This window comes from Neopelma chrysocephalum, unplaced genomic scaffold, assembly GCF_003984885.1.
Source record: "Neopelma chrysocephalum unplaced genomic scaffold, ASM398488v2 Primary Assembly neopelma1_147, whole genome shotgun sequence".
Lineage (NCBI taxonomy): Eukaryota > Metazoa > Chordata > Aves > Passeriformes > Pipridae > Neopelma > Neopelma chrysocephalum.
Genome location: NW_020897809.1, coordinates 2,079,628 through 2,104,942, shown reverse-complemented (window position 1 = coordinate 2,104,942; position 25,315 = coordinate 2,079,628). Strand labels below are relative to the sequence as shown.

Below are 25,315 nucleotides of genomic sequence, written 5' to 3'. Positions count from 1 at the left end.
AAACAGAAGCAGGGCAAGCAAATAGTAAGAAAAGTAAAACCTGATTATGTTGGGAGAGTTTTCATTTCAACTTTTAAATCTGGTCATCTAAATGTCATATGTACATAGTAATGACAAAATGTCATATCTACATAGCAATGACACAACTTTTGCAGAAAAAAAAAGATCAAAAACCTATCTTCAACTGGATTCTCAGATTATAAGAGACTACATTAATTTTAAAAACCTGGGTTCAACAATTCTAGTAATTTGATCTTTTAAGCTTGTATCTTTATGGAACTTTTCCCCTCTATTCAAAAGCAATGGCTTCACCATCAGCAGTTAAGATGCTTTATTATGGCAGCCTGTCCCCTGAGGGAGACATACAAAATACTTCATTTGGAAACTAGTTCAAGATTTTAAGATAATCAGTTAATGAGAATTCCCTGAGCATTTAAGAACAGAAGTTGTAGTAGTATTGAATCTTAGCAGGACCAGTTTAAGAACGCTGGTACCTTAAGAACTGTAGCAGGAGAGATTACAAAAGGAGCCATCGGATCCACAGCTTCCAACTTCATGCCTTCAGAGAAGGAATGCACTCCAATCACAGGTTTATCCTGAAAAATGAGGTGTCAGGGTGATTACCTGCCTTTCTCCATCAAAAGAGAGACGTACCTTACATAAATCAGCTGAAGAGCATGACTTAAGTTTTTATTAGCTCATTCTAAGAAATCAACCTGTTGGAATACCAGCAACTTCCCCAGGTGAAAAGGCCAACAATGCCCTCTGAGACTGACAGTCTTCAGTGAGTTTTAGGAAATTGAGTTCCTGCCATTTTCTCCTCTGACATTCTCCACACAGAAACAAGATTTGACAATACAAGGTGGTCTGGTAAGTCAATAGAAATGTTCTGGGGTTTGTTCCTCTAACTTTTAGCACTTCTCTAACCACTCATGAGCTACACTAAATGAGAACTATACAGCCTCAGTTTTCAGTCTAACAAAAACTTGCAGAACAGGGTTCCCACTTCAGAATTATGTATATCCTGCTCTATGTATGACCCAACAAATTCAAGAGCTGCAGCACGTCCTCTTCTATTCTGCTTACAGGTCCAAACAAAGCTGAGAAAAATGAATTAAGAACTTGAAGAACTAAATTTACATTCCTATTTCTCAAAATACGTTAAGATTTTTTTTATTATTATTATAAACAATTAGAGAGACTGTTGTAATCCAACAATCTGTAGTGTCCTCCAGAAGGACACTAATCTGCAAGACCAAAGTGGGCAAACAACTGGAGATGCCTTTATAAAGCATCAGAATTGTGATGGGTACATTGTCTAACTTACCAAGAATTGATAATAGTATGATTATTTTTTATTATCCTTACATTTTTAAACTAGAAGGAGAAAGGAAATAAATTTAAAAAAACAACAAAACAGGGAAAGAATTTTAAGTAAGTGACTGACTTCCCTGAATCGTTTCTTAGAAATATAACATTTTCATGGTATCATCCACAGCATTAAACTACCTTAAAAAGATCTGTAGGAACAGATGACTCCTCCTCCTCCTCTTTCACCTTCTTCAGGATCTCTTGCCAATCTGCCTCACTCCTCAAGGACCTAATGGCTTCAGGAAAGAGAGAGAGAGAAAGAATGAACAAAGTCACCTTCTTTCCTCTTTTCCTTCAGACACAGAGTAATAAAGCCAAGAGTCTGATTTGTGCTCCTCTAACTGCTAAGTTCTTATCTGTTCAGAACCTGTGCAAATGCCTTCCTTCTCAAAAATGTATTGTTTTCTTCAACATCTGCCTTTTTATGAAGAGGAACTGAACAAACAACACTGTATCATCCATACACTGGCCAGCCTGCTTTGTCTGAGAGAACAGAGATCACATCAACACCAAGGAAAACTTCTGGAGAAACATATGACCAGAAAACAAATCCCCAGCTGGATAATGCCAGCTGGTTTTACGCTTAAGCAAGCAGAAAGTTCAAGAAATGTTCCACAAGCCTGTTCCAGATGTATAAGTTACTCCTTGAGCATCTGCAATTGCAGGCCACACACCTCTGACAGAAGAGAAACTACTCATAGCAGTGCCATCATGCACAAAAGATCCCTGGGAGTGTCTCGAAGCTCTTACACAGACACAAAAAGGAAACAAATCCAGTAGCTAACTAATATTTTTAAAAGACACTAATCACTTAAATAGTGCTGTGGAATCCACCCATCTGGTGTTTGGCAGTGATTTGGCATCTCCCTGTTCACAACCCTGATTTCAGCAGAGATTGGTCAAGCACTAGTAAAAGCAGATGCTCAGTCATTTCAACAGAATTGGTTTGATTTCCTCAGCATGATTTCTTCTTGCTGTGAGGGGAAAATATTAACAAAAAAAACCACAACAAAAACAACTGTTCTAAACAACTTGAACTTCTTCAACTAATAGCACTGAGTGTGCCAGAACCTTAAATGTACACCTGCAGAAAGGCTTTAGTGTAATGCTCAACATTTTCCAGCTTTATCCCAAGGTTTCCCTTCATCAGGAAACATGTTACATCACTGCTCAGCTTGTAAGTCAACCATGTGTGTTTCTGCCATTTTATGCCCCAGTCCTTTGAGGACCAGCCCTGACATGAAAAATAAGCCACCTGTCCCACCCTCTGCCTCAGTTTCCACGCACTCATTCCTTTTTTTAAGGGATATTTTCATATCTTTAAACAGTGTCTAAATTAATCCAGTGGACTTGAGGGTCACAACTGCAAAAGCTCCTGTTGAGCAGCACTTCAAAATCTTAAGACTTTCTCACCCCCAGGAATACAAACCTAATAAAATTAACAGTGAAGGCAATCCCTTCCTCAGTTCCTCCCTTTCCACAAACAGGTGGAAAGTTTTGACAGGCAAAAGCCATTTAGCACCTTCTGAATGAGTGGGTGAAAAGTCTTGAAGGACTATTATTTTTTTCCACTTACATTTTATTAGGTACAATACTTGTCAGATCCCACAGTGATTATGTGACCACCATGTGCACCCAGAGGGCAGATTCAGAGCACTAAAGCAGCATGTAGTGTTCTCTACCCTCTATCATCAAATAAAATATGCTAATATACAAAAAATAGATGTTTTGAAGTACCTAAAGGTGGTTGCAGGCTGTATCCATGCTGGGCTGCCCAACCCACTTGGTGAAGGAAAGGGTCCAAGTAGAACAGCCACTGGTCAAATTTGTCAGAATCCTCCAGCCCTTCATATCTCAACTTCAGTCTCCCCCCAACATTTTCTACCACGGTGACTATCCAGGCTTCCAGGGAATCCCGGATGTTTTGCAGTTCTAGTCGGGAGCCTGGTGCAATGAGATCCAATGGATTTTTCCCTCTGTGAAGCTACAAAAAGAATACAATTATTCTGCACAACAGAACAAAACGAAGCCCATACTTCCACCTCTTTACACACTTCTTTTTTTTTCATAAATAAAGTATGAATACAGAAGTAAAGAAATACATGTCTCTTACTAACATGAGACAGAAATGACAATGTTCAGAATCACTGCTGTTTGCATCAGAGCTTCCTCACTGCCTGTGGATGCAGTCACACATTTCACTTACATCCTCATTATCATTGTCAGAGGCATTATCACTTACATATTCAAGGTTCAAAGGAAACATGCATAACCTCTCTCTAAAACTGAGTCATCCAACATACAAAGATGACTAGACAGAAACACAGCAAGGCAGAAATGTTAGCTGTAATGAAGATGTCAGTGGCATTTTCAAGAAACCATTACATTCTGCACTTCATAACCGTGAGGTGCAAATATTGTTAAAGTGCAGAGGAGGGGATAAAAATTTGGTTCTTCGCTAGAAAAGATGCAATATTTAAGTAAAACAATAACCTGCCCATTAGTAAAAAAACCAAACAAAACAAAACAATCTGAAGTGAAAGGAGTCAACTGAGAAAGGGGATAACATGGAGGAGCAGAACTGGAGGAAGACTGAAACCTAAGGGAGTTGAAGAAGATCTTTCTTTTGATAGGATTAAGGAAGAGCCCAAACCTGCAGCAACAGATATGTTTCAGGACAACACTAGCAAAAATAAATAGTCTAAATAGGAAACATTAGAGAGTGGAACGCTATGGTCAGCAGCACATTACAATGCTCCCTGAACTTAAACAGGGAATTGAACTGACAATCCAAATAGTGGTTCCCCTAATGAAGAAGGGGAAGGCCAAGACAAAGACCAAGATGCAGCACATTGCAGGACTCACCCCCTCGAGCAGGTTGGCAGGAGCACTGCATGCTCCCTTCAGCACCCGCTGAAGGAACTCCTCCTGGTCAGGTATCTTGTCCTTGATACCTAAGTGAGAAGTGAAGAAAAAAGACTGTGATTCTTCCTGCCAGATAAAGATTATTCAGACATGAGATATTATCACATCCTTGTGCTGCCTAATTCAGAAAAATCTGCCATGCACTAGTAACATCTTAAAGAAAGAAAAAACAACAACATTTTTGAAGGAAATGGCAAAGCAGTAGATTTTGGTGGGTGATAATTAAGATAATCACAAGCCTCTGTTAAGAATTAGTTCTGAAAGTTCTGAAATTAACCTAACTCCTCTCTGGTGAAGGAGTAATCTCCTCATGTAAGCCATGGGATGTCAGGAAAACGCGGCAGATAACCTCAGCTTGTCCCCACAACACCACCACCCGCACACAGCAGCAGCCCTGCAGGCTGCCTGCCAGGCTGCCACAGGACAACAGCACACTTCTGTATGTACCCCTCACTTCTGCACACAGAGCTGATACCTTCAGGCACTTTGAGGATCTTCTTGTTCTGCTCACACCAGCCGATGGGGTGCAAATCAGCCGTCATGATGTCGCACCAGAAGTCAGCCTTGCGGTCCTCCCCGTACCCATCGTAGCGCAGCAGGAGCAGCTGCCCACAGGTAGTGATGATGGTGGCTACCCAGTAGGTGTTCTGGTCAGACTTGACAGCGACTTCCAGCTTCATTCCAGGGGCAAAACCATTCTGCAAACTTGTATCCACCTGAAGAGGAAGATCATCACATCTCAGCACCTCCCAGAAACTTTGTTGAACAACAGGGGGAACAGCTTAGACACGTTCATTAGCAAAAAACTCATGGCAAGTGCCATCCAGTGTCTTCAGAGAAACAACTTCATCACATTATGGGACCCAAATTGGAATGAACAGAATCATCCTTCATGAAATCTTCTTTGCATTTCAGAGTATCTTTCCAACCTTAAATCAATACCTTGCCATTCATGTTCCTGCCTGAACAATACCTCCCTCATCACTGAAAGCCTTTCCCAGCTGGGTTGTCAAGCTCAGCAAAACTAAAGGCCCAACTCAGGATCATGACTTTGACTTGTTATGTTAAACTGTGGCTTTCAAGGTCTTTGGACAAAGAGCCTGTTTAAAGTACCTACACATGCTTTAGGTAACAATATCACCATCCCTTCCACCGAGCTGCTCTAAGAACTCACAAACTGCAGAATAAGGATTTTGAATGCCTCTATCCAAGAACCTAAATAATTCTGTACGTAGCATCGCTCCCTAAATTGCATGGAACATAATCAGTGTGTGTTCTTGAGTTAACTCATGCTTTGACACAGTAAAGCAGCAAATGCTGTGAGTGCTCTGTGTGTACGTGGGTGTGCTGTGGGCAGGTGAAGAACCTGACTGCACAGTACTGACGCTGAGATGTGAATTTAAAAAGAGAAGGCAAAACAATAAGTTTCTCATATCCCTACCTTCTCTAAGCTCAAACAATCCTGAAAGAGCAGAAAGAGCCTCTTCTTCTCTCACTGTAGTATGTTTAATCTATGCTTAAGTCCAGGGCCTCAGTCCTAATTAAAACTCTGACATGTCAATCCTCTCTTCTCAGCTGACTGTAACTGGTGTTTTCTTTCTTAAATGGTCCCAAGTTCCATTTCCTCTTTGAATCAACTGCAAGAAAGGCTTTCAGTATGATGCAAATGGAGTAGACACTTTCTGGGGTATTTATTCCCAGTTCTGCACTGACAGTTCAGTAACTGCCATAGCTATTACAGTCTCATCAGCCAGCACATACTGGTTTGCTAAAAATAAAACTAAGAGAACCACAACAGAAAGAAAAGCATATGCCTCTGTTAACTGTTCACATCCTTCAGGTTAATACCCTTCACTTAGAGACACCTCTTCTTGAAAACATAATCAGCAGGTTTCAATACCTGCAGGCATCCTGAAGTGGTATTATAGAGGGTGACTCTTCAAACAGACAGTTGTCTTGCTGAAGAGACATTCCCAAACACTTCGTATTCTGGTTCCCAAGGGAAAAGCCTCGAGCTCGACGCAGAGTGTGAGGAATTGGGCAATCTGTGCAGCTCTCTATACCCGACCTTTCAGCAAAGCCTCACGGCAGAGAGAGCTGCAATCAAGGAACCCAAGAGCAGCAGAAGGAGCTTTCCCTGCAGCCAGGTGCGTTTTCCTAACGCCGGCAGGGATGTTCCCTTGGGATTACAGCGCAGACCGAGCAGCTGTTCGCGCCCTCTCCTGGACACCGCTGAGCAGTTCAAAGCACAACACTCGGTTTCTCCAGGCGGGCTAAGGGACCAGGGCAGGCTGGGAACCTCCAGAGGATTTTCTTTGGAGCAGTGGGTCACAGAGGGCAGCCTGTTGCTGCACACACGGCAGGCTGAGGTGGCCAGGAGTGGTCAGTGACTGCACTGCCCAGGCAGCTCCCACCACTCCTTCCCGGAAGGTCCTATCCCCCCATCTGTGCCATGGCACAGGTCAGAGCTGGGGGTCCAGCTCAGCTCAGGAGAGAAAGATAAAGAACAGACACAAAGTACTAAGAGCACACAAGAACACACAGCAAATAAATGTGTTCAGACGATGCTGAACACCAGGTTATTTTTAATACATGTTTACACATGTATAGAAGTAGCAGAGAGGAATTAAAATAGAGCATTCAACAATTCTAAACAAAGTGTAGACTTAGGGGGGATGACAACGTTGGCATCCAGTGCAGCTCTAGGTTTTTGCTAAGTTCTTTCTTTTGCTATACTGTAGGTAAAACAGACACTTTGATCTCAATATTGTTCAATTTTTTAAATGCTAACAAATTAAACATTAGAATATGCTTAATTTGAGAAGAGGCTTACATTTTCCAATGCATCTTGCTTATAGCAAGGCAAAACTCTGAGAATTAATATAAGCAAAACATAAAAGGTCTTCTCTCTCATCTAGCTTTGCTAACACTGGCTATGTAACAATAGATTACATTTTCTTAATCTGAACATGTACTCTCTTACAATCCAGGTCAGGTATTTCTCACTTGCTACTCATAATGGGAGGTCACAGTATCATTGCTTCAGTATTTAAAAAGAACCAAACACAAACCTTAAGATTCCATCTAAAATGTATTTATATTAATTAATTAATTTGTTATACACATTCGTTTGCTCTTGTGCCCAGACTATTCTTCAGCTTAGATTTTTCCACTCTGCTTTGGTAAGAGTACAAAAGTATTTCCTTCTTACCTGTCCTGACAGTGGATCATTATATATGTCATTCTTCAAGTCAAGCAACTCACACCACAGATTTCAAATGGAGGGACCACCAGTCACTGGCACAGACACATCAGTGCCTGTGTGCTCTCCCCTGGAAATCACTCACCTAATGTACCCTGGAATCACCCTAACCTTTTCTTAGGGCTTCGTCACACGGACAGGCTGTCACTCTCCACTGGGAGGCAGTGAGACTCTCCTCCTCTACCTTTTCCAACACCTTACCTTCTAATGGACAGCAGAAACTCTGAGCATGTGACCCTGCACTCCTGCATTTCTATTAACAGCACCATCCAGGTGATGTGATACTGATGTAAATACACTCCTCTCTCTGCTTGTCAATTCGCTGTCAGCATTGACTCCTCAAAATTTTATGCCAAGTTTATTACAGAGAACATCAACACTGGTCTCTGGACAAATTCTAAGGAACTCTGCTAACAAATGCCTGATAGTTCTGTTTCTGAACATGCAGGAAGTTATTTCCATGCTCACTGATGACCCTTTGCAGCAGTCCTGGCCCCCCAAGCCCCCAGGGCAGCAGGACAGGGCTGGGAGAAGGGCTGGGCTTTGCCCACACCTGCTCACTAAACCACTCTCCACCACAATGTTACCTGCAACAGCAAAACTGCACTGTGCTCCTCACATGTAGGGACTAATAACAATTAAAAATGGGGATTTTTTAAAGCTAATTGTATTTTTACCAAGCATGGCCACAGCCAGCAGACCTGTGACGTGACACAGCTGGGCTGGCACAGGGGTTGCGAGTCTTTCCAAGCCTGTCTCGTGCTAATTAACAAAATGCTGCTATAATATTAATTCAGTTGGCCACCACTGTAAAGCTGGCATTACAATTAGTTGTATCATGTCCAAGCTATGACAGCAGGCTTCCTTAACAGAGATCCTGTCAGGTAAACCACACCAGAGAACAGACCACTCCTCACACTCCTGCTAAATGCCCTTGCTCTGGTTCTACTCTGGGCCCTCAGCATGGGCTGCATGGACACCACCACTCTGAGTAAGCTCTCTCTTGCCACAGCCTCAGTACACTAAGGAAGAACAAAGCAAGCAGAGGCCCCTTCCCTTCAGAAACGAGATACCTGAATGTTTATTTTGAAAAAAAAACCCAACAAAAAGCTTACAATTACATCTCAGTCTACGGAAGAGCTCCTGTGAAGTCTGTGCTTACTCTGCATCTTCACTACTAACACAACTGCCATATTTGAACAGATTGTTTAATGTTTTGCACTTCTGCAGGTCACCTTTGCATTCCTGTGATCCTTCAGGAACAGATCTCAATCTGCTTTCCTGCTGATTTAAGTTTCCAACACAGAAAGTCATGATACTGGATCCAAAGCCTGAGCACCATGGGATGCTTTCCAAGCAATGTGTCACACAAAAGTCACCACCCTCACTGACATGGTAAAAACCCACAGGCAATCTTTGAAAGACTATTGAACAGTAACTTTAGTAAAGAGCTGGATAAGGATACAGGCTGGCAGTCTGGAAGGTGTTTTAATTGTTGGAAGAGAACCAACAGGTTTGGACACCAGCCCTATAGAGCTCACCTTCACTGATGACCCAGTACAAGCAGGCAGATTTCACATTCAGATCCCACCCAATAGGACAGGACGCTCCAGGTTTCCACCATCAAACATTTGATTAAAGATGTCCAAGGGCAAACACAAGAGCTTATCAAGACTTCATCCTATCCATTAAGCCTGTGATCAACAATTATCCTAATCAGTTTTCTAACTACTACAGCCAAGTATTTGGCAGAGCTATTATTTTCTCCTTGACTCCTTGAGATCCACCATTAAAGACTTCTTTGAGAGCACATTTGAATTCTGCTGTTCAAGAACTATTCTGCCACCAGCTTTTCTACAGCAAGTTGTCCATAGCAGTTGTCCAGTAGCACCACAAGGAGAAAGAGACTGGCTATTCTGAGCTTCTTGAGAAAAATCAAGCTTATCCTCTGGTGCAGGAAAGACTAGGAGCTCCTGAATTTTCAGCACTTGTGGATGGGGTTACCCTGTACTACATACAGAGAGGAAGATGAGAAACAATAATAAAAAGGTTAAATTCCTCATTTCTCTTTACTCTAAGAAACATGATTTTAGTTAGTCTTCCAGATTTGAGAGCATCAGCATATGCAAAGAAACCCTAAACATTCAGCATATCAAAAAACCAATGCAGGACATGGTAAGCAAACACACACTCCCTTACTCACATGTTTGAAAGATCCATGGGGGGCTGCAGTTGCTCCTGTGTCTTCTAGATATTCATCCCAATTGAATTCCATTTCATCCACACTGGAACCAGCATCTGAAAGAGAAGCCAAACACCTCTAATTTAGCAACCTGTTGGCTTAAGTTTTAGGCTACTACAAACCACAGCAAAGTGTGCTTCAATTCCAAATGACTGAGTACACAAGTGTGTGTCAGTTATACATTTCAACACACAGACAACACAATCTGGCCTTTCTTTGTATGTGAACAGCACTCTTAAGTTGGACCTGGTCTGAAAAACAGTGAAATCCTGGGTTTTGGTTAAGCACAGATTGCTTACAGTTTGTGAGGGGAGAACACAGGCAGAAGAGTTCTGTGTTTGTATCAACAAATATCAGAGACTCAAAACTTTGGGCACATTGGACGGTTAGTGTATTAAATTAAAAACCATCCAGGAAACAGCAATACCAATAGCAAGAGATTTGAAAAGAAATACTAAAAAAATTCTTGAAATATCACTGTCCTCTTTTCTAAGTTAGATAGTATGCATTTAAATGTTCTAAAACATCAAAAGCAGAGAGAGGGACTGAGGGTAGTTCTAAAGAAAACAGCTTGAGACATAACTGAAACCAAGACCACTCAGATCAGTCACATTAAAAAGCCCAGCTCATAAGGTGTGATAGTTTCTTTAGACCAAGAAAATCTCATTTCGGGATGCATTTAAACCATAAATGTGCTAAAACCACTCAAACCACAGTTCAAAACTCACTCAGGCTGTTAGAGAAGCAAACGCCTGGAGTGAGCCATGCTACAAATTAGTCAGATTTCCTACTATTATTGTCAAGCCTGTCCTCTAGCCCAGTCTCCCCTTCAGTTCTTGGCTCACCTTCTCACTCCCTTTCTATTCTCATTTTTTCCAATGTGTAACCCACTCTGCTGAAAAGATGCCAAACCAGCAGAGGTTGGATTTCAGGTCCCCTATTTTTGTTCAGCATGCAGCCACACTACATTTTTCCTGCAGTGGGATGACCAGGGAGGATCCCACCTGATGTAATCATAATTTTTAACCTCAACACACAAACTACAGCTTCAGGTTCAGCAGCAGAACGGGATGGCAGTGACGTGACACCAAAGCAGAGCTTTCATCTTCACTTTCAGACTGATTCCACCATCTGCACCATAGTTGTCTTTATGAATGAACAAGGGAGCTTTTCCTTTCTCAGTACCAGGAAACCTGATACCTTGTTTATATTTGAAAACAGAAATCTCTGTGTATCACAAGCCCGAGGAGAGCTCAGCACAGGTTAGAAGACACCAACACTTCCTACACTCTGAGTCTTCTTTAGGACAGGCAGTAAACTGTTCTTTCCAGGAGTAGTAGCTTGAGTAGGAAACATTACACATTAAAAAGAAAAATAAAAAAAGAATGAAGTACTGCTACATGCCCTTATCAGACCCCTGGACATGCTGACAACCTGCTAAGTATGCTCCAGGACAGCTCCTAGTCCGCCAATAGAAAGGGGCAAATATTTGCCCAAAAGTCTGAGATATGTTAAACAGACTAAAAAAACTAAAAATCTTGAGTGTAAGTAGGTTCAATCCATCTTCAGACTGATGGTTAAGCTCATCTTTGACTTCTCACTGTAACTCTAAGAGTTATCATTTCCCAAAACTCAGAAATTCAGTATATTCAGTTAGCTGTTGTCTGCTGATGACAGCATCTATTTTAAAAGAGGCTCTTATCTCTCCTAAACCCAACTTCTGTTGTTTTTAACCAACCACAGCTGGTTATATTGGCCTTTCATAAGCCTCAGAGCTCAAAAGATTCAGAGTTTGAATATGACCATCATTTTTAAGGGATAATTTTTAACTTACTGAAGAAATGACCTAGAGAAATAAATAAGGAGTTTTATTTAGAAAATTTTTGAGGGAGCTAAAGAGGCTAATGCACAGACCACAGCTGTTTGCAAATTAGGTTGAAGCTGATCAAAGCTTTGGCTGTAAGTCATTCTAAGAAAAATATAAGTTCATTGCAAAATGTTGTTAAAACAGATTAAGATTTCTTAACTCATTTAAACAGAATTTTATTTTCATATGACCATAAAAATGCTTAAGTTCACAGCTCCAGAACCAAAGTGGGAACAAACATCAGCTCGGATACAACATATACGGGTCAGTCAAGACCTAGAGCAAATTCTGTCTCATTTTTCTCCTGAGCAGAGAAAGTCAGCTCACCTCTTCCCACCAAAAACCACCCGGCTGCTCAACAGCAGCAACAGCCCTGCTCTCCTCCCGCCCCAAACAGCACAGCCTGCACCGTCCAACGCATTCCTGTTTTAGGGAAACAAAGCAACGGGGCTGCTCTGTGCTTTTGAACCGGTTTGAAATCCAGCAGCTCCATCTGGGAATACCACACGGACCTCGAAGATTTCCCAAGCCTTGCAGCACCAAGTCTTCAATGCCCGTTATCATCAGATAACTGGCTGAGGGGCAGTTAAGCTCCTTAAATGAGGCACAGGTCACTTCACACACTGAAAGGGTCAATTAGTAACTTCTGTTGCCACTTAATTGCTACAAGGAGCTCCAAGGAAAGCCAGTTTGCCTGCTGCTCCAGCGACCCTTTGCCTTTAACTACTGCTGAAACCATTCCCAACTGGATCAGTTACTGCAGGTCCTTTGTCATTGCACTCATCCATGATTTCTGCAGTCTGTGTGTTCTATGTCTAAACGAGCACTTTCCTTCCAGGTGAGAAGGGCTCGGATTGCTCTGTACAGTACAGTGCCCAAATCTCACCAGTACACCCAAAAGCTCACTTTAAACACATTTTTCATAGGAAAAACAAACAAAAGAAAAACCCCAACCAAACCAAACCAACGAAAAATTATCACAAATCACTGTCCAACACTCATTGCAAACTTAATACTTTTCCTGCTTTATTTTAGGGAGTTTCCCTGAGTCAGAGGGATTTTTTGAAACTTTTTTTAAAAGTACACACAGCTTTTGCTGTTCATTCATTCATTCATGAAAGTACAACTCAGCATGTGTTTGCACCTTACTAAGGGGTTTTACAATTAAATGAGAGAATGTGATCAGACTCACCCTTCAAGCACTGAACACGAGCAGTCAGAGATTCCAGGAGCTCTGCTCCCTTTCCAGGGGCTGACACAGCTGAGGGCTGTGCTTAGCTATAGTTTTAACCCATCTGCTGCTTTCACACAGCCCTGCCACAGCATTGCAGGTGATTTAGCACAGCGCTTACAGGAGCAGTGTGGAACAGGAAAAGCTCATTGAATAAAGCTCCAAGCAAAAATGCTGTAGGAGGATTCATAGTGAGAGCAGTAAATTAGTTTTTTAATTGTGGTGTTTGGAAGGATTTCATAAACCATGAAAAATCTCGGACATCAAGTCTCTCTTTTTCAACATCTGAATGGAGAAACACCCCAAGAGTGCAGTGAAGGACTAGGTCTCTGGTAAGGCTTTCAGAGTCAGAACCCAACCACTTTCCTGGTTTTATTGGCAGGACAAGTAGCAGCAGAGCAGGCCCTGCTTAAATCAAGCCTTTGATCTAGTCCATTGGTATTTTTTTGCAAGACTTTCTTGCACAGTTCCATCCTCACAGGTTAGCAGATCCCTGGATACAGAGAGGACCAGTTTAAGGAAGCTACGTTCCTGAGGGGCCCCATGTCCCTGTGAAACATCCTGATCAGTCTGAGTTCAAACTACTCAATAAAACCAATAAAATATCAATAAAAATCAATAAAACACCAGAAATTCTTGCTACTGTGAGAAATCTTGCAAATGAATATGACAGATGACAACAAGTAAAACCACATTTAATGCATTTGATTTTAAAGCAAAATTTATTAATCTAATGCTGCATGGATGTACATATTTATGCTCTTTCTCCCCATATCCTTAATTGCTGCGAGTCCTAAACGAATTCAGCTTTCTACTATGTGGAGACATATTTTTCTCTATTAGACAGGATGACTGAGCAGCACATTAGCTCAGTGGCAAAGCACAACTTTGGCAAAGGCAGGGGAAGAAACCAGATGCAATTCCCATCTCTCTGGCCTTGCCATACAACTGGTTTTTGTCAGTAAAGCTTTCAAATGAAGCTAACATTTTCTCCAGCAAAATCTGAGACGTGTCCTACAGAGGTTCTGTGGAGAATTGTCACCCACTTTGGAGGTGAGAAAATGTTCTGTAAGAATATCAGCAGTTTCCTAGGTGGGTACAACACTTTCCATTCATCACTATTTTTACTAGCATTATTGGGAACACTCACTCTTCCTTTCTGAATTTTATCATGATTTGCATCCTGCTGCTCTCTGACACATACAGGAAGAGGAAGAATATGGAATTGTACCATTTGGACACAAGAACGTAAGGAAACATTAAGGAAGCTAGCCGTTAAAAATACCTGAAATGGAGACAGTCTACACCAGGCTATTTTGATCTTTGGATTTGAGTTAAATTCTCACTGCAAATAACTTTTCATGCATCTTTAATGTGATACAGTTGAAGGCTGTCACATTGGACATTTAAGTACATCACACTGAAGTCTGCAAGACCTTCAATTAAGGCTAACCTAAAGGTTTCTCACCCTGAAATGTAGATATATTTCAATCTGATTTTAATAACAGTTAATCTTTTTCATCTATACCAGCTGCACGGCCATGAATAAATAAAGACAGGTTGGAATTTCAGCAGCTGAGAAAGACTGTGACAAGAATGAAAGTTGTCTTCTCCCCTTGTAGTGTGGAAGAGCATCACAACCAACAACCTTGACCACTGTCTGGGTTCTTGGGAGGCAGAGAGCCTGTAAAACCAGAAAGACAGAGGGGAATCTCCAAAACTGCTAAAAATTATCAAGTGGAAAAAATTACATAGGTCAAAGAATAGGAAGGGAATATTCCAGTAGTAGTTTGAACTGGTCTAGCTCAAAAGCACTTCAGAAAACAGTATTTGAGGGCACAACAAAACCAATGTGCTTATGCTTACACAGGCATCATTTTCTGTGGACTCTCTGAATGCAGCAAGTAAAGCTCCTGTCAGTTATTGTTTGCTTTTCACAGCCTCCTGTACTCAAACCTGGCACAAAAGGATGCTCAGGAAAAGAGCTGTTGAGTAATTTCAAGGCAGTATCAAACCTTTCCTAGCTATTCCAAAAGCACAGAGTGAGAGAGGACTCTCTGTCCTCTGATGCTTTTTGAGGAAGATGGAAAAATGACAATAAAGGTTTTAGTAGCAAGGGATCAGCCTGTGAACACACCACTGCTGACCACTTAAACATCTCCTTACTGTTCCTCTCTCTTATGCTCACTGGCAGAAGTCAGCAATTTCCTTTAGCTGAGGAAAAAGGCAGAAAAGTGCCTGAAGACATTCTATATCCTCGTCCATGATGTCTTTTCTTGCTTATTTGAGGATAAAACACTGACAACAAATAAAAATCATAAAGCAGAAGACAGTGCTCTCCTAAAAGCACTAAAGATTAAACCCACATTTAACATTTCTTCACTAATTGGCAGCAATTAGATTTCCAAGAAGTAAAGGTACAAAAACTACCAATAGTGAATTCTCCCATGAGAAGAGCAGCTTGCTGGACAAGTACCAAAGGAAAATAATACCCAGATGAAGTCCTGATCCAATTGTTTACACTGTTCACACAACTAAAATTTGCTTTACATTAACTGTACCAACACTACAGGTAGGGACCTCCTCATGGACAAGGGACAAACCACGGCAAACAAGACAGAAAAAAATGGATGGTCCCTACCCCCATAAGAGGGTACAATCCCAGAACTGTTTCAGAAAGCTGTTAGTATTCCCAGCCATCCCAGACCTGGTGTTTCAAGGTGAACCAAAACCTGAGCTAATTTATCATAATATACGACTCTGCAGCAGGTTAGGGATTGATATCACAAGCCTATCAAAGTGGACACACCAAGGCACTTCAGAAAAACAGGACAGATTGCAATGGCAGCAAACAACTTCAGTTATCTGACTTTTTAAACCAGCAGTACAACCTTGTCAAAAATTTAAGAGCAAGATGAACACAAGGACAGACAAGATAATATTAACCACTTTGACAGACAAATGCCTTAAAATAGTAGTGTTAAAACCACCAAGCTTTTCGTAAGCCCATCTCATGGTGGTACCACAAAGAGGGTCACAGCTTCTTAAAAACACAATTCCTAAGGTGGGTGAGACTTTGTTCTTTAAGCCAGTGACACATCCTGCTTTGAAGTAAAGCAATAACAAACATAACCATGACAGCCCCAGGGCCAGACTCTAACCCCAACTCACTGAAATTTGCATTTCTCCCTGTGTACAGTGCACAGCATCAGACATATGCCCAATGGACATTCACTGTCCTCAGCTTTCTTCCGTCTTGTTTGCCAAGTTTTTCAGGATAGTTGGCCAGGGAGCTCAGCTGGACTATTACCTGCATCATACTGCTGTTCTCCATTCATCTCCACAGCAGCCTGGTGGTTGTTTCGAGCAGCCAGAAGCAGGGGAGCCCAAGGCTGTCACTGTTGGGTGGTCATGAGTTGCCTCCCGCCTTCGATCCTACTGGGAGCCAGGACATTCAAGAAGGAATCCTAGAAAACACCTGAAAAGAACAACTGGTAAGAAAATCTGTATGTGATTTTAACTATTCTTAAGATAGAATCATAGAATGGATTGGGTTGGAAGGGACCTTAAAGCCCATCTCATTCCAACCCCCCTTCCATGGGCAGGGACACCTTCCACTAGACCAGGTTGGCTCAGAGTCCCGTCCAACCTGGCCTGGAGCACTTCCAGGGATGGGGCAGCCACTGGGCAACTTGTGCCAGTGCCTCACCATCCTCACATTAAAGAATTTCTTCATCATACCCAATTTTCAAACCTACTCCTATGAGCTAATAAATCATTATTTCATTATGAATGGCAGAAACTGAGGAAGGAGAGGTCAAAAGTGAACCCACTAGTTCAGTGCACTGGTAGTGAGTGCACTGCAAGTTTTCTTTCCTTACAAAATTCTCCATTGTTTAGTAAATAAAACCCTAGGTTACATGTTTATTTAATAACAACACACTTTGACTGACAACTTTATATAAATCAATGAGATGGGAGCATGAAGTGGCCCTAACCCCAAGATTATTGGGTTAAATTCTTGCTAAAAAAAGATAATTTTAAATACCCTTTGCATTCTTGTTGAACGTCTAGGAAGCACCTGTTTTTTTTTTATTTTAAGCAAGATATCAGAAATAATGTAGGGGACTAAAAATCAGCTTTTAAAAAACATAGGTGGCACTTCTGAGATAAACATGTTTTTAATAACTATGGTTTAAAAAAAGAAAGTCCTACACATTTGAAAAGCCTTTAATTTTGAGTTTTGTATAGCCATACTGTCTATGGAAACTCCATGATAACCCTTAGAGGTGGCTTCATTCACACAAAAATAAACCAACTTGAACAGAATTAAATATCCTACAGCAGTGCTTAGTCCTGTAGAAAGTTCTCAAGTACAACCAAAACTACAGCCAACTTAAAAAAATTTCATTACATGTGAAAATAAAATTTTTTAAGAGTAGCAAGAGTTATCATTAAGAGCTTCTATTGAATAGTAGCTTAGTGGCACAAAAATCTACTGTATAGAAGATATTAATAAGTTTTATTCATTATAGCTCCAGGAATGTGTCTGGAAGGGAACTCAGCTGCCAGTTCCTGTGATATGCTTCTAACCTACTGCACTCCAGCTCAGAAAGACTGTGCTCAGCATGTAACTGCAAGGTCACAACTGAACTCCCAATTCAGCTCAGCCTCTGTGGGAAAGTTATGAGAAATGAAGGCCAGGTACCACTCTCTATCAGTGTCCAGTGGTTCCTTACACACTTCTTCCATGCTCTCAGGACAAAGCAGTGCAGGACAAGATAATGCAAGCACATGTTCCCAGCCTACCCTCTCTCAAGACTTTCCTCCTACAGACAGACTGAGTTTCCATTTTTCCACCTTTTATAAAGTAATGCTGGAAGATGATGTCACTGGCAACCTGCACGATGCTTGGCACACAGGGAAGAACCAACAAAACACTTTAGAATCATATAATCATTAATCAAAATATTTCCTGCTAATGCCCTATCGTAACTGTATCAGCTGTCACAGTGCTAAGCCAAAACAAAGGCAGCGCTGTGACAAATGCCAAGCAAAGCACGTAGTCCAACAAATCTGGGGATGTGCCACTGGTTTCTAACAGTGAAGCCCTGGCAAAGTACCCTCAGAATTAATTGCAATTAAGCTATTTTCAGTTCAGGGGATTCAGCTCTCAATTAGCGTCTATAACTAAAGCAGGTGATGTAATTATCTTTTTTTTGTAACATGAAAATATTTAAGACACCCCCCCTTCCCCCCAAAAAAACCCCACCACAAAACCATACCCCAAACACCACAGAGGCTGTTGATTTAGAAGGTGCCAAATACTGGCAGCTCCTGTTGAAGTTGATTGATATTCTGCCCAAGTCAAGTTGGGGAGTTATTCAGGATTTCATAAGCAGCTCTGGTGTTTTCTGTACACAAAATTGAGAGTACTTGTAATTAGCCCCCACCAGGGCTGTGCCTACAGTCTGGCACCCCAAAGATTATCTTTTGATAAATCTCAAGGGAAGGGGAGCACAAGTGCTGCTGGAACAGAGCTGATTTGGAAATACTTTGGACTCTTCAGTCTCACTTCTGCATTTCAAATCTCCTTTCAGCACATGAAATATTCAGATGTTAGCAACTGGAGGCAGCATTAAAAACAGTTACAGTTCATTAAAGCCAGATGGCTCACTTGAATATGAAAAGAAATCAAACATAAGTTGGATGTTGAATTAAAGTAAATCAGCTGGTGTCTGAGGCTTAATATTATTTTAAAACAAAGGCACAAGAGACAACGGGACAGGAGACACCCCTAAGGACTGGGGAAGAAGCTACAGAAAGGATCAAGTTTCAGCGAATTCCTTCATGCCACGGCATCCAGTAAAATCTACTTCAGCCCCCTGTGTCTACTATAGAGCTTTGCTCTGCCCAAGCAGGCAGGAAACCTGTTGCAGGTCTGCCAGGGCAGGGAAGGGGTTCCTCAGCACCTGAAAGCTGCAGCTCTGCTTCTGAACACTGAGATAAATCTACTGCTAAAGCAACAAGGAAGGTAAAGGTCCTTTTGTTTTTCTTGGACCATACCCTGGAGGTGGGAGTAGAGGGCCTAAATGTCCTCCTGGTCCCTAAGCCCATTCACACATATACCTGTGCTTTTTCACTTCAAGGAAGTACTAATTATGTGTTCCCTAGGAGGGGAGACGGCCCCGTGCACTTCATTCAAAGACTTTTTGTAACAAATCTTTTATTGGAGGATTCACAGCTATGACACAGACAGTGCCCTGTTCAGCACCTCTTCTAATTAGGTCCAGTGTTTGCAGTGGAGATTCTTGTTGTCATTTCAAAGAAATCTATTCAGGACAAAAGCACCACTCTACTACAGACTCCTGCCTGGAAAAGAAAATTCAGGAAGAACAATGAGAAGTACAAAGCTGGTACAGATGAGCACCCAGCAGTAGCAGCAGCAACCCTTTCCCAGCACACACTTACTCAGTGACCCCTTCAGTGAATATTCCCAATGCCTCTTACTTAGGCACAAGCTCATCATAAAAGCTCTTCTGCAGTTAAGATCTAAAACTCTTATGACAAAATTAGCCGAGAGACTTTTCCTTCACAGAGAAGGGACTGTACCAACACTCCATCCCAGCGGGCCAAATCCTGCTGCTGCACTGACTGAGGCTCCAAACCACAGGGCAGAGATCTTCCCCAGCCTTATTCCTGATGCTGCCACATGTAACCTCAGCTACAACCTGCTGCCAGTCCCAGGTGCTCACCCGCCCTCTGCTTGTATTAGTACTGCAGAAATCAGCAATTTCCACAGCCTGCAAAAGACAACTTGCAGCTTATTTTTTAACCTTTTTCCTAACCTAACACTATGCAGTCAATCATGAATACAGGCCTCAGCTGCCCTTTTTGCTACAAGAAGGTGAGACAGTGGCTCCAGGGCAGAAGGGGGCACGTTCAAATCAAGATTTGTATGTGACTGGGCACTTGCAGGCCACACACCTTATCAATGTATAAGCAGATCTAAGGTAGCTGAAATGCAGTTGCACAGGTCCTTTACCAGAGGAGAAAAGCCAGGTGGAGAACATCAGCCCCTTGGAAAACACATCTGCACCCTCTCAGAGGACAAAGAGACTCCACCCAGCCTGACTGAGACTCTGCCAACTTGTCACTGATAGAAGAAAGTAAAAAAATGGAAAGGACCTTCTGGGATGACAACTTAAGTTGAAGTATCCTAAATATCAGTAGAGTTTAGTAAAAAAAAAAAGTAAATTCTATAGCACAACCAGAACTCAATAAACTATTCAGGTAGGAGCCAACTTAATTTTAGGTTCGACTTACAAGTTCATACTTGATTCCTCATAAATGTTTTTGTGTAATCCATTCCAGGAATACTGTTGAGTTTTGTATCACAGCAGTTGGGAGTACTCTTACTTAGTGTTTTCAGCACAAAACAAGTAAGATACAGTGCTAATTTCTCAATCAGAACCAAAATCAACAGTGCCAGAGAAAATTAACTTCCAAGCTATTCAGTGTGAGTTTCATTTACTCTTTTGTAGCAATGCACTGGTAGTACAGAAACAGCCAAACCCCCACATTAGAGTCAGTACATTTCCTCAAACAGCCCCATCCTTTTGGGCGAAAATGTCAGAGATTCTGGCTAAGCACTGCTGCCAACTTTGTGGAAGGATACAGCTGATTACTTGCCACAGCAAATCAGCAACCCCCTCCATCAGGGCACAAGAGCAGATATTTGCCTCTTTTGAAAAAAACCTCACCCTTGAAATCAGCACTGACAGAGGCAAAAGCAAACAAATATTCAGAACAGCATTTGGTGTAAGAAATCTTTAGTATCTGTGATGGAACTGTTTCAGATTCACAGATCAGCAAGTGTCTGTGTGGTCACTTCTGCTACACTCGGAGAAGCAGCTCACCAAAGCTCCACAAAGCTGCAGGAGCTGTGAGACACCAACACAGGGGCGTGGAAGCCACCAAGGCTTTGCCCACCCGAGGATTTCTTAACTCCAGCCACACGGTGCAGGAGCAGGCACAAATCCAGTCTCTGATCTGCCACATGGAGTACGACTCTCATTTCTCATGTTTTGTGATTCAACAACCACAGCAGTGCTCCTCTTAGGGCCCATTAACTCTTCTTCCTCACCCACAGCACCAGAAGGCCAGTAGACAGCCATCAAACATCACATTCGAATTATTTTCTTGGAAAGCAAAGTATTGCAGACACCTACATCTGTGCCCTTCCCTCTTGCCCCATCCCCATCATTCTCCCTCCTGCTGGGGCTCTCGGTAGAAGTCCCACTTCTCCAAGAAAGGGTCCCCACAGTCCTGTATTTCAAGCAAGCTCCTTGTTCTCTAAGCCTTTTAGAGTGAAAATAGGGTTTAAGACCTTTCTTGTAATTTTCTCCTCTGTTATTTAGTCACTAACAGCTGGGAGCCTGGACAACACTTTAGATATTTTCTAACTTTCAGTTGTATAAACAAAGTAAGTATTTCACAAGCCTTCCTAGTACCTGACCTTCCACAACCAAAAGACAAAGTGGAAGACTCTCACAATCTCCAGTTTATGCTGGAATTTCAATTTTTCAAGCCATTTTAATTGCTCTTCTGTGACAAGCAAAAATCAGTTAACAGTTGCTTCGGCAGCAAAGAAAACTACCTGCCACAGAAGCCTTGGCTCAGCACTGTTAGCACATTCCAAATCTTCCCAAGACAGCCCTGCAAGGCCCAGAAAGCACACTACAGATAGGCAAAATAAAGTTTGATGCTTCTATAACAAAGTAATAAAAATACTACCCATTTCATTAGTCACAGCTGCTGAAGGAATAATCCTGTCCAACGTGGAGAACAGAAACCTTTGGCTGACTTGCAGCTCTTTAAAGCATTATTTTTACACACACAAATGAAACAGCCGGTCTGTAAAAAGGAGCTTATTTGCTTGTTTCTCTAAGGATTTACCAAAGACAAACAAATAATTGAATGACCTTTAATTGTAGGGAGGACCACCAACATTTTCCTTAGGCTGTCTTGCTGGCATACTGGGTGCTCCAAAGCAAACACAAAACTTTCCTATATTAAAAAAATAAATAACAGGGGCAACTGTGTTCCCACATTTTTGCAGTTGCGAATCCAACTGTAAGCAAACCTGCTCTGAGTTTACCACATTCTGCTCTTGTCCCTCTAACCTGTTTTATAGCCAAATCAGACAATATTGTGCTCTTGTACGAGGCCACAGGACACTGGTGACCAGCCCTTCTCCAGCAGCTCCTGCTGCAGACTTTGCCTACGTGGTGTCCCACGGTCACAGCAGCGACCATCAACCAACCATTCTTAGTGAGGAATCTTTATTTTGACAAAAGTGGTCAAAATTTCTGAAGTTTCATTCTCTAATCTCTGTCTGCCAAGTCTCTTGTTGTCAACTTATTTGGGCTTTGTCCTTGCAAGGGCAGAAATTGTGTTAGTTGTAACGCTTGACTCCTGCTCCTTGCAAAGGAAGCTTTCTTGAAGACATGGCACAGGATTCCTGCAATCCCTGTCATCTTTCTGCCTGCCAAGAGCATGCTTGAGTTTTCTTATCTGAACAGCTTCTGTATGGCCTCTGAGAACAGAACCCATTGAACATGAACATTATATATGTATATACATGCAAATAGGAACTATTATCACCAGAGTTGGATTAATTATTAAAACTTACTATATTTCTCTCACACCTGCACTGCAATCTCTGCTCACAGACCAGTACTCCTAACAGTTCCACCCTTCCAATTCCCTGCTGCTCCCATTAAATCTATTTTAGCAGAAGAGAACTCCAAGTTCATCCCTCCCATTGCGAGAACAACTCTGAGACTCCGCAATAGAGCTGCATTTAAAGAACACACCTTCTGTTCTTACACTTCCAAAGAAATTCTCATAAAATGTAAAAGGAGCAAAGAATCTGCCATGGAGAATCCAGAACACTACCAACACCAGGAAGCCAGGCTTACAGAAAGTTGTGTGGCTCTGGAGCACGTTTCACACCTTCTGAATGAAAGTAACCACAGGACTGCAAACACCTCTGCAGAGGATGTTAAACCAGCCTGCACCACTGTAGTCTAATGCAATAATACAGATACTATTTTTATTCCAAGGGTTTGATTAAAAAAAAAAACAACAAGCCTGTATTTATGACAGTTTCCCTGGATTTACCCAATGCCCACAAACAAGGTGGGCAGAACAGTCCAGCCAGCAGGACAGGACAGGGTCCCACCACTGCCTGCAGCCAATGCTTCACCAGAGAACTGGTGTCAGAGCTCCTCTGCCTTGAAAACTGGAAATGTTGTCTGTGAACATGCATTTTTATTAGCATAAGAGTATTTACCAGAGAAAAGGAGAATCTGTTTTGTCACAAAATGGGACCAATGCTCATACCTTTAACTCAACCTTCTACTAGAGCTACTTGTACAACACAGAAAAACCAATAAATAATAATCTATTTAGCAAAAGTCTGCCAATATAATCTGTGGTGTTTATCTTTTATGTTTAGGTTATGCCAATTTTTGCCAGTTTTCCAATCCCAACCCCTGTATGAAGTCCAGTGGTTTCCAGGATTTGACTCACTGCCTGGATATGCCTGACTATACACATAACACACCTAAAACTGGGAAGCCTGGTTAATGAATCTTGAAACACTCAGGTCCAGCTCAACAAATTATGGAATCTGACTTTACAACCCTTGCTCTGCTACCCAGCTGGGAAAGCAATTTCCATGGGACTACAGGTTAAGTCCAGGTGAGAATGTAAAAGTCACAGCTCTGTTCCCACTAATTCAGAAGCCACTGGACAGCCAGAGCATTCACTTGACAGGGGAACAACACACAACAGGGTGTTCCAAGAAGTTCCTTTGTGTTCATAACTGGTTGTAAATAGAAGTTGTTAAGAAATGCTTCCTTTGATTCTTCAACTTTTAGGATAATGGGGAGTTTTGTCAAGTCCTTAAGGTTTGGGTTTGTGTTTTAAATACAAAATCTCCAGCATTTTTCTGCTCTCTTCATCTATTTTCATGGCATGCAGAGTAAATGCACGTTGGGGGTTATGGGCCAAATAAAGACACCAGACAGAACAGACTGCTCTGTTTTCATTGTTGATTTTGTTATTTCATATCCTATTGCACAAATACAACTGCCTGAAGTTACAAGTTGGAAAAGATGAAGCAAAAAAAAAAGTGAAGTTCCTGCTACTCCCCAGTCCCAGACAACACCTTGGCAGCTTCTTATCCTCTGTAAAAGGACAAGCAGCATGAACAAGAAAATATTCCACCAGGAAAATGTAGTATAATTTGTGGTGAGATAAAATAAGAGCACTCAGATGGAAAGAAACCGACTTCTACCTCTGGATCTTAATCCCTAGTGCATATAAGTATTGAATCCCAAAGTACATAATGAAGTGACATGGATGGCTGCCCATCAGGAAGCACCAGGCAAGAGTTAGACTGCAATGTGACAGCCATCAGAGGAAGGAACCCTTTCAACTTCGTTTGAGAAGCCTTCTCAGCTTCCCTGGAGAAACTACATTACATAAATGGCTTTAGACTTTAAGTGAAATGACTTAACTTTTTGTCAGTCACCACTAGTCTTGTTCTGGCTTGAAATAAAAATGCACAGAACCGACTCTGTTCAAGAGCCAACTCTGAGCCAATGTCAAGATTTGAGATCTGCAGCACAGAGTCCTAGAGAGCAACCTGTGGGGAGCTATGGGTGGCAAAGGAATCAACTATCAGCTCCAAAACAAAAAGAAAACCATGCCCTTTCCAGGGCGTCAAGGACGGGCACCTGCATTGCTAAGTGGGAGAAGACAAAGTATCAGTGGCTGAATATAATTAAGGATACAATTCAGCTATCCCCTATGTGAGAGAAAAAACTTTTAAATCAAGAAGTACATTCATTGCACCTACATTTTAGGTAATTAACAAAGATACAAATTAATCCGTAAGTGCCTGAAACGTAAGAATTACAGAAGAAACCTGAAAAAAATCACCTGTTAGAACACCAGATTTGGAAACTAATTGCAATGTATGAAGGATGTCAGGCCTACAGATAAAATATGAAGGTCAATGAAGTTACAATAAATAGCTCCCTAATACTGCCATGAGGCTCAATTTATTCAAACAAGTCCTCGTTGAAGCCTCATATTCTGTGCATATGTTATAGGAAAGTCTTTGAATAAAATCCGAGCAGGACACTCAACTTGGCTCAGCCCTCAGGTCACGTAAAGGGAAAAAATTCTGCACTACCTTCCAAAACCTTCTTTGAAATTGAACTTCTATTTCAGAGAATCACCTAATGGATGTCACCACTGCAGACAACACAACAATTAAAGGAGATGTGGAGGGGGAAGGAAGCTACTTTGCAAATAAGACATTTTTTAAAAGTCCATCAGATA

General features: G+C 41.7%; 1 protein-coding gene across 4 annotated transcripts in view; it reads right to left on the bottom strand.

The window, feature by feature from the left end:
• SFMBT1 (Scm like with four mbt domains 1) overlaps positions 1 to 25,315 on the bottom strand; it is a 91,527-nt gene that overhangs the window by 21,992 nt on the left and 44,220 nt on the right. For all 4 annotated transcript variants that reach the window (XM_027701007.1, XM_027701008.1, XM_027701010.1 and 1 more), the window contains exons 4-10: positions 16,209 to 16,376; positions 9,762 to 9,856; positions 4,772 to 5,012; positions 4,237 to 4,325; positions 3,109 to 3,355; positions 1,510 to 1,607; positions 495 to 596 (exon numbers count right to left, since the gene is read on the bottom strand). In XM_027701007.1, coding sequence (XP_027556808.1) covers positions 495 to 596; positions 1,510 to 1,607; positions 3,109 to 3,355; positions 4,237 to 4,325; positions 4,772 to 5,012; positions 9,762 to 9,856; positions 16,209 to 16,236 — 900 coding nt within the window. In that variant the 5' untranslated portion in view covers positions 16,237 to 16,376. The remainder of the gene's footprint in view (positions 1 to 494; positions 597 to 1,509; positions 1,608 to 3,108; positions 3,356 to 4,236; positions 4,326 to 4,771; positions 5,013 to 9,761; positions 9,857 to 16,208; positions 16,377 to 25,315) is intronic.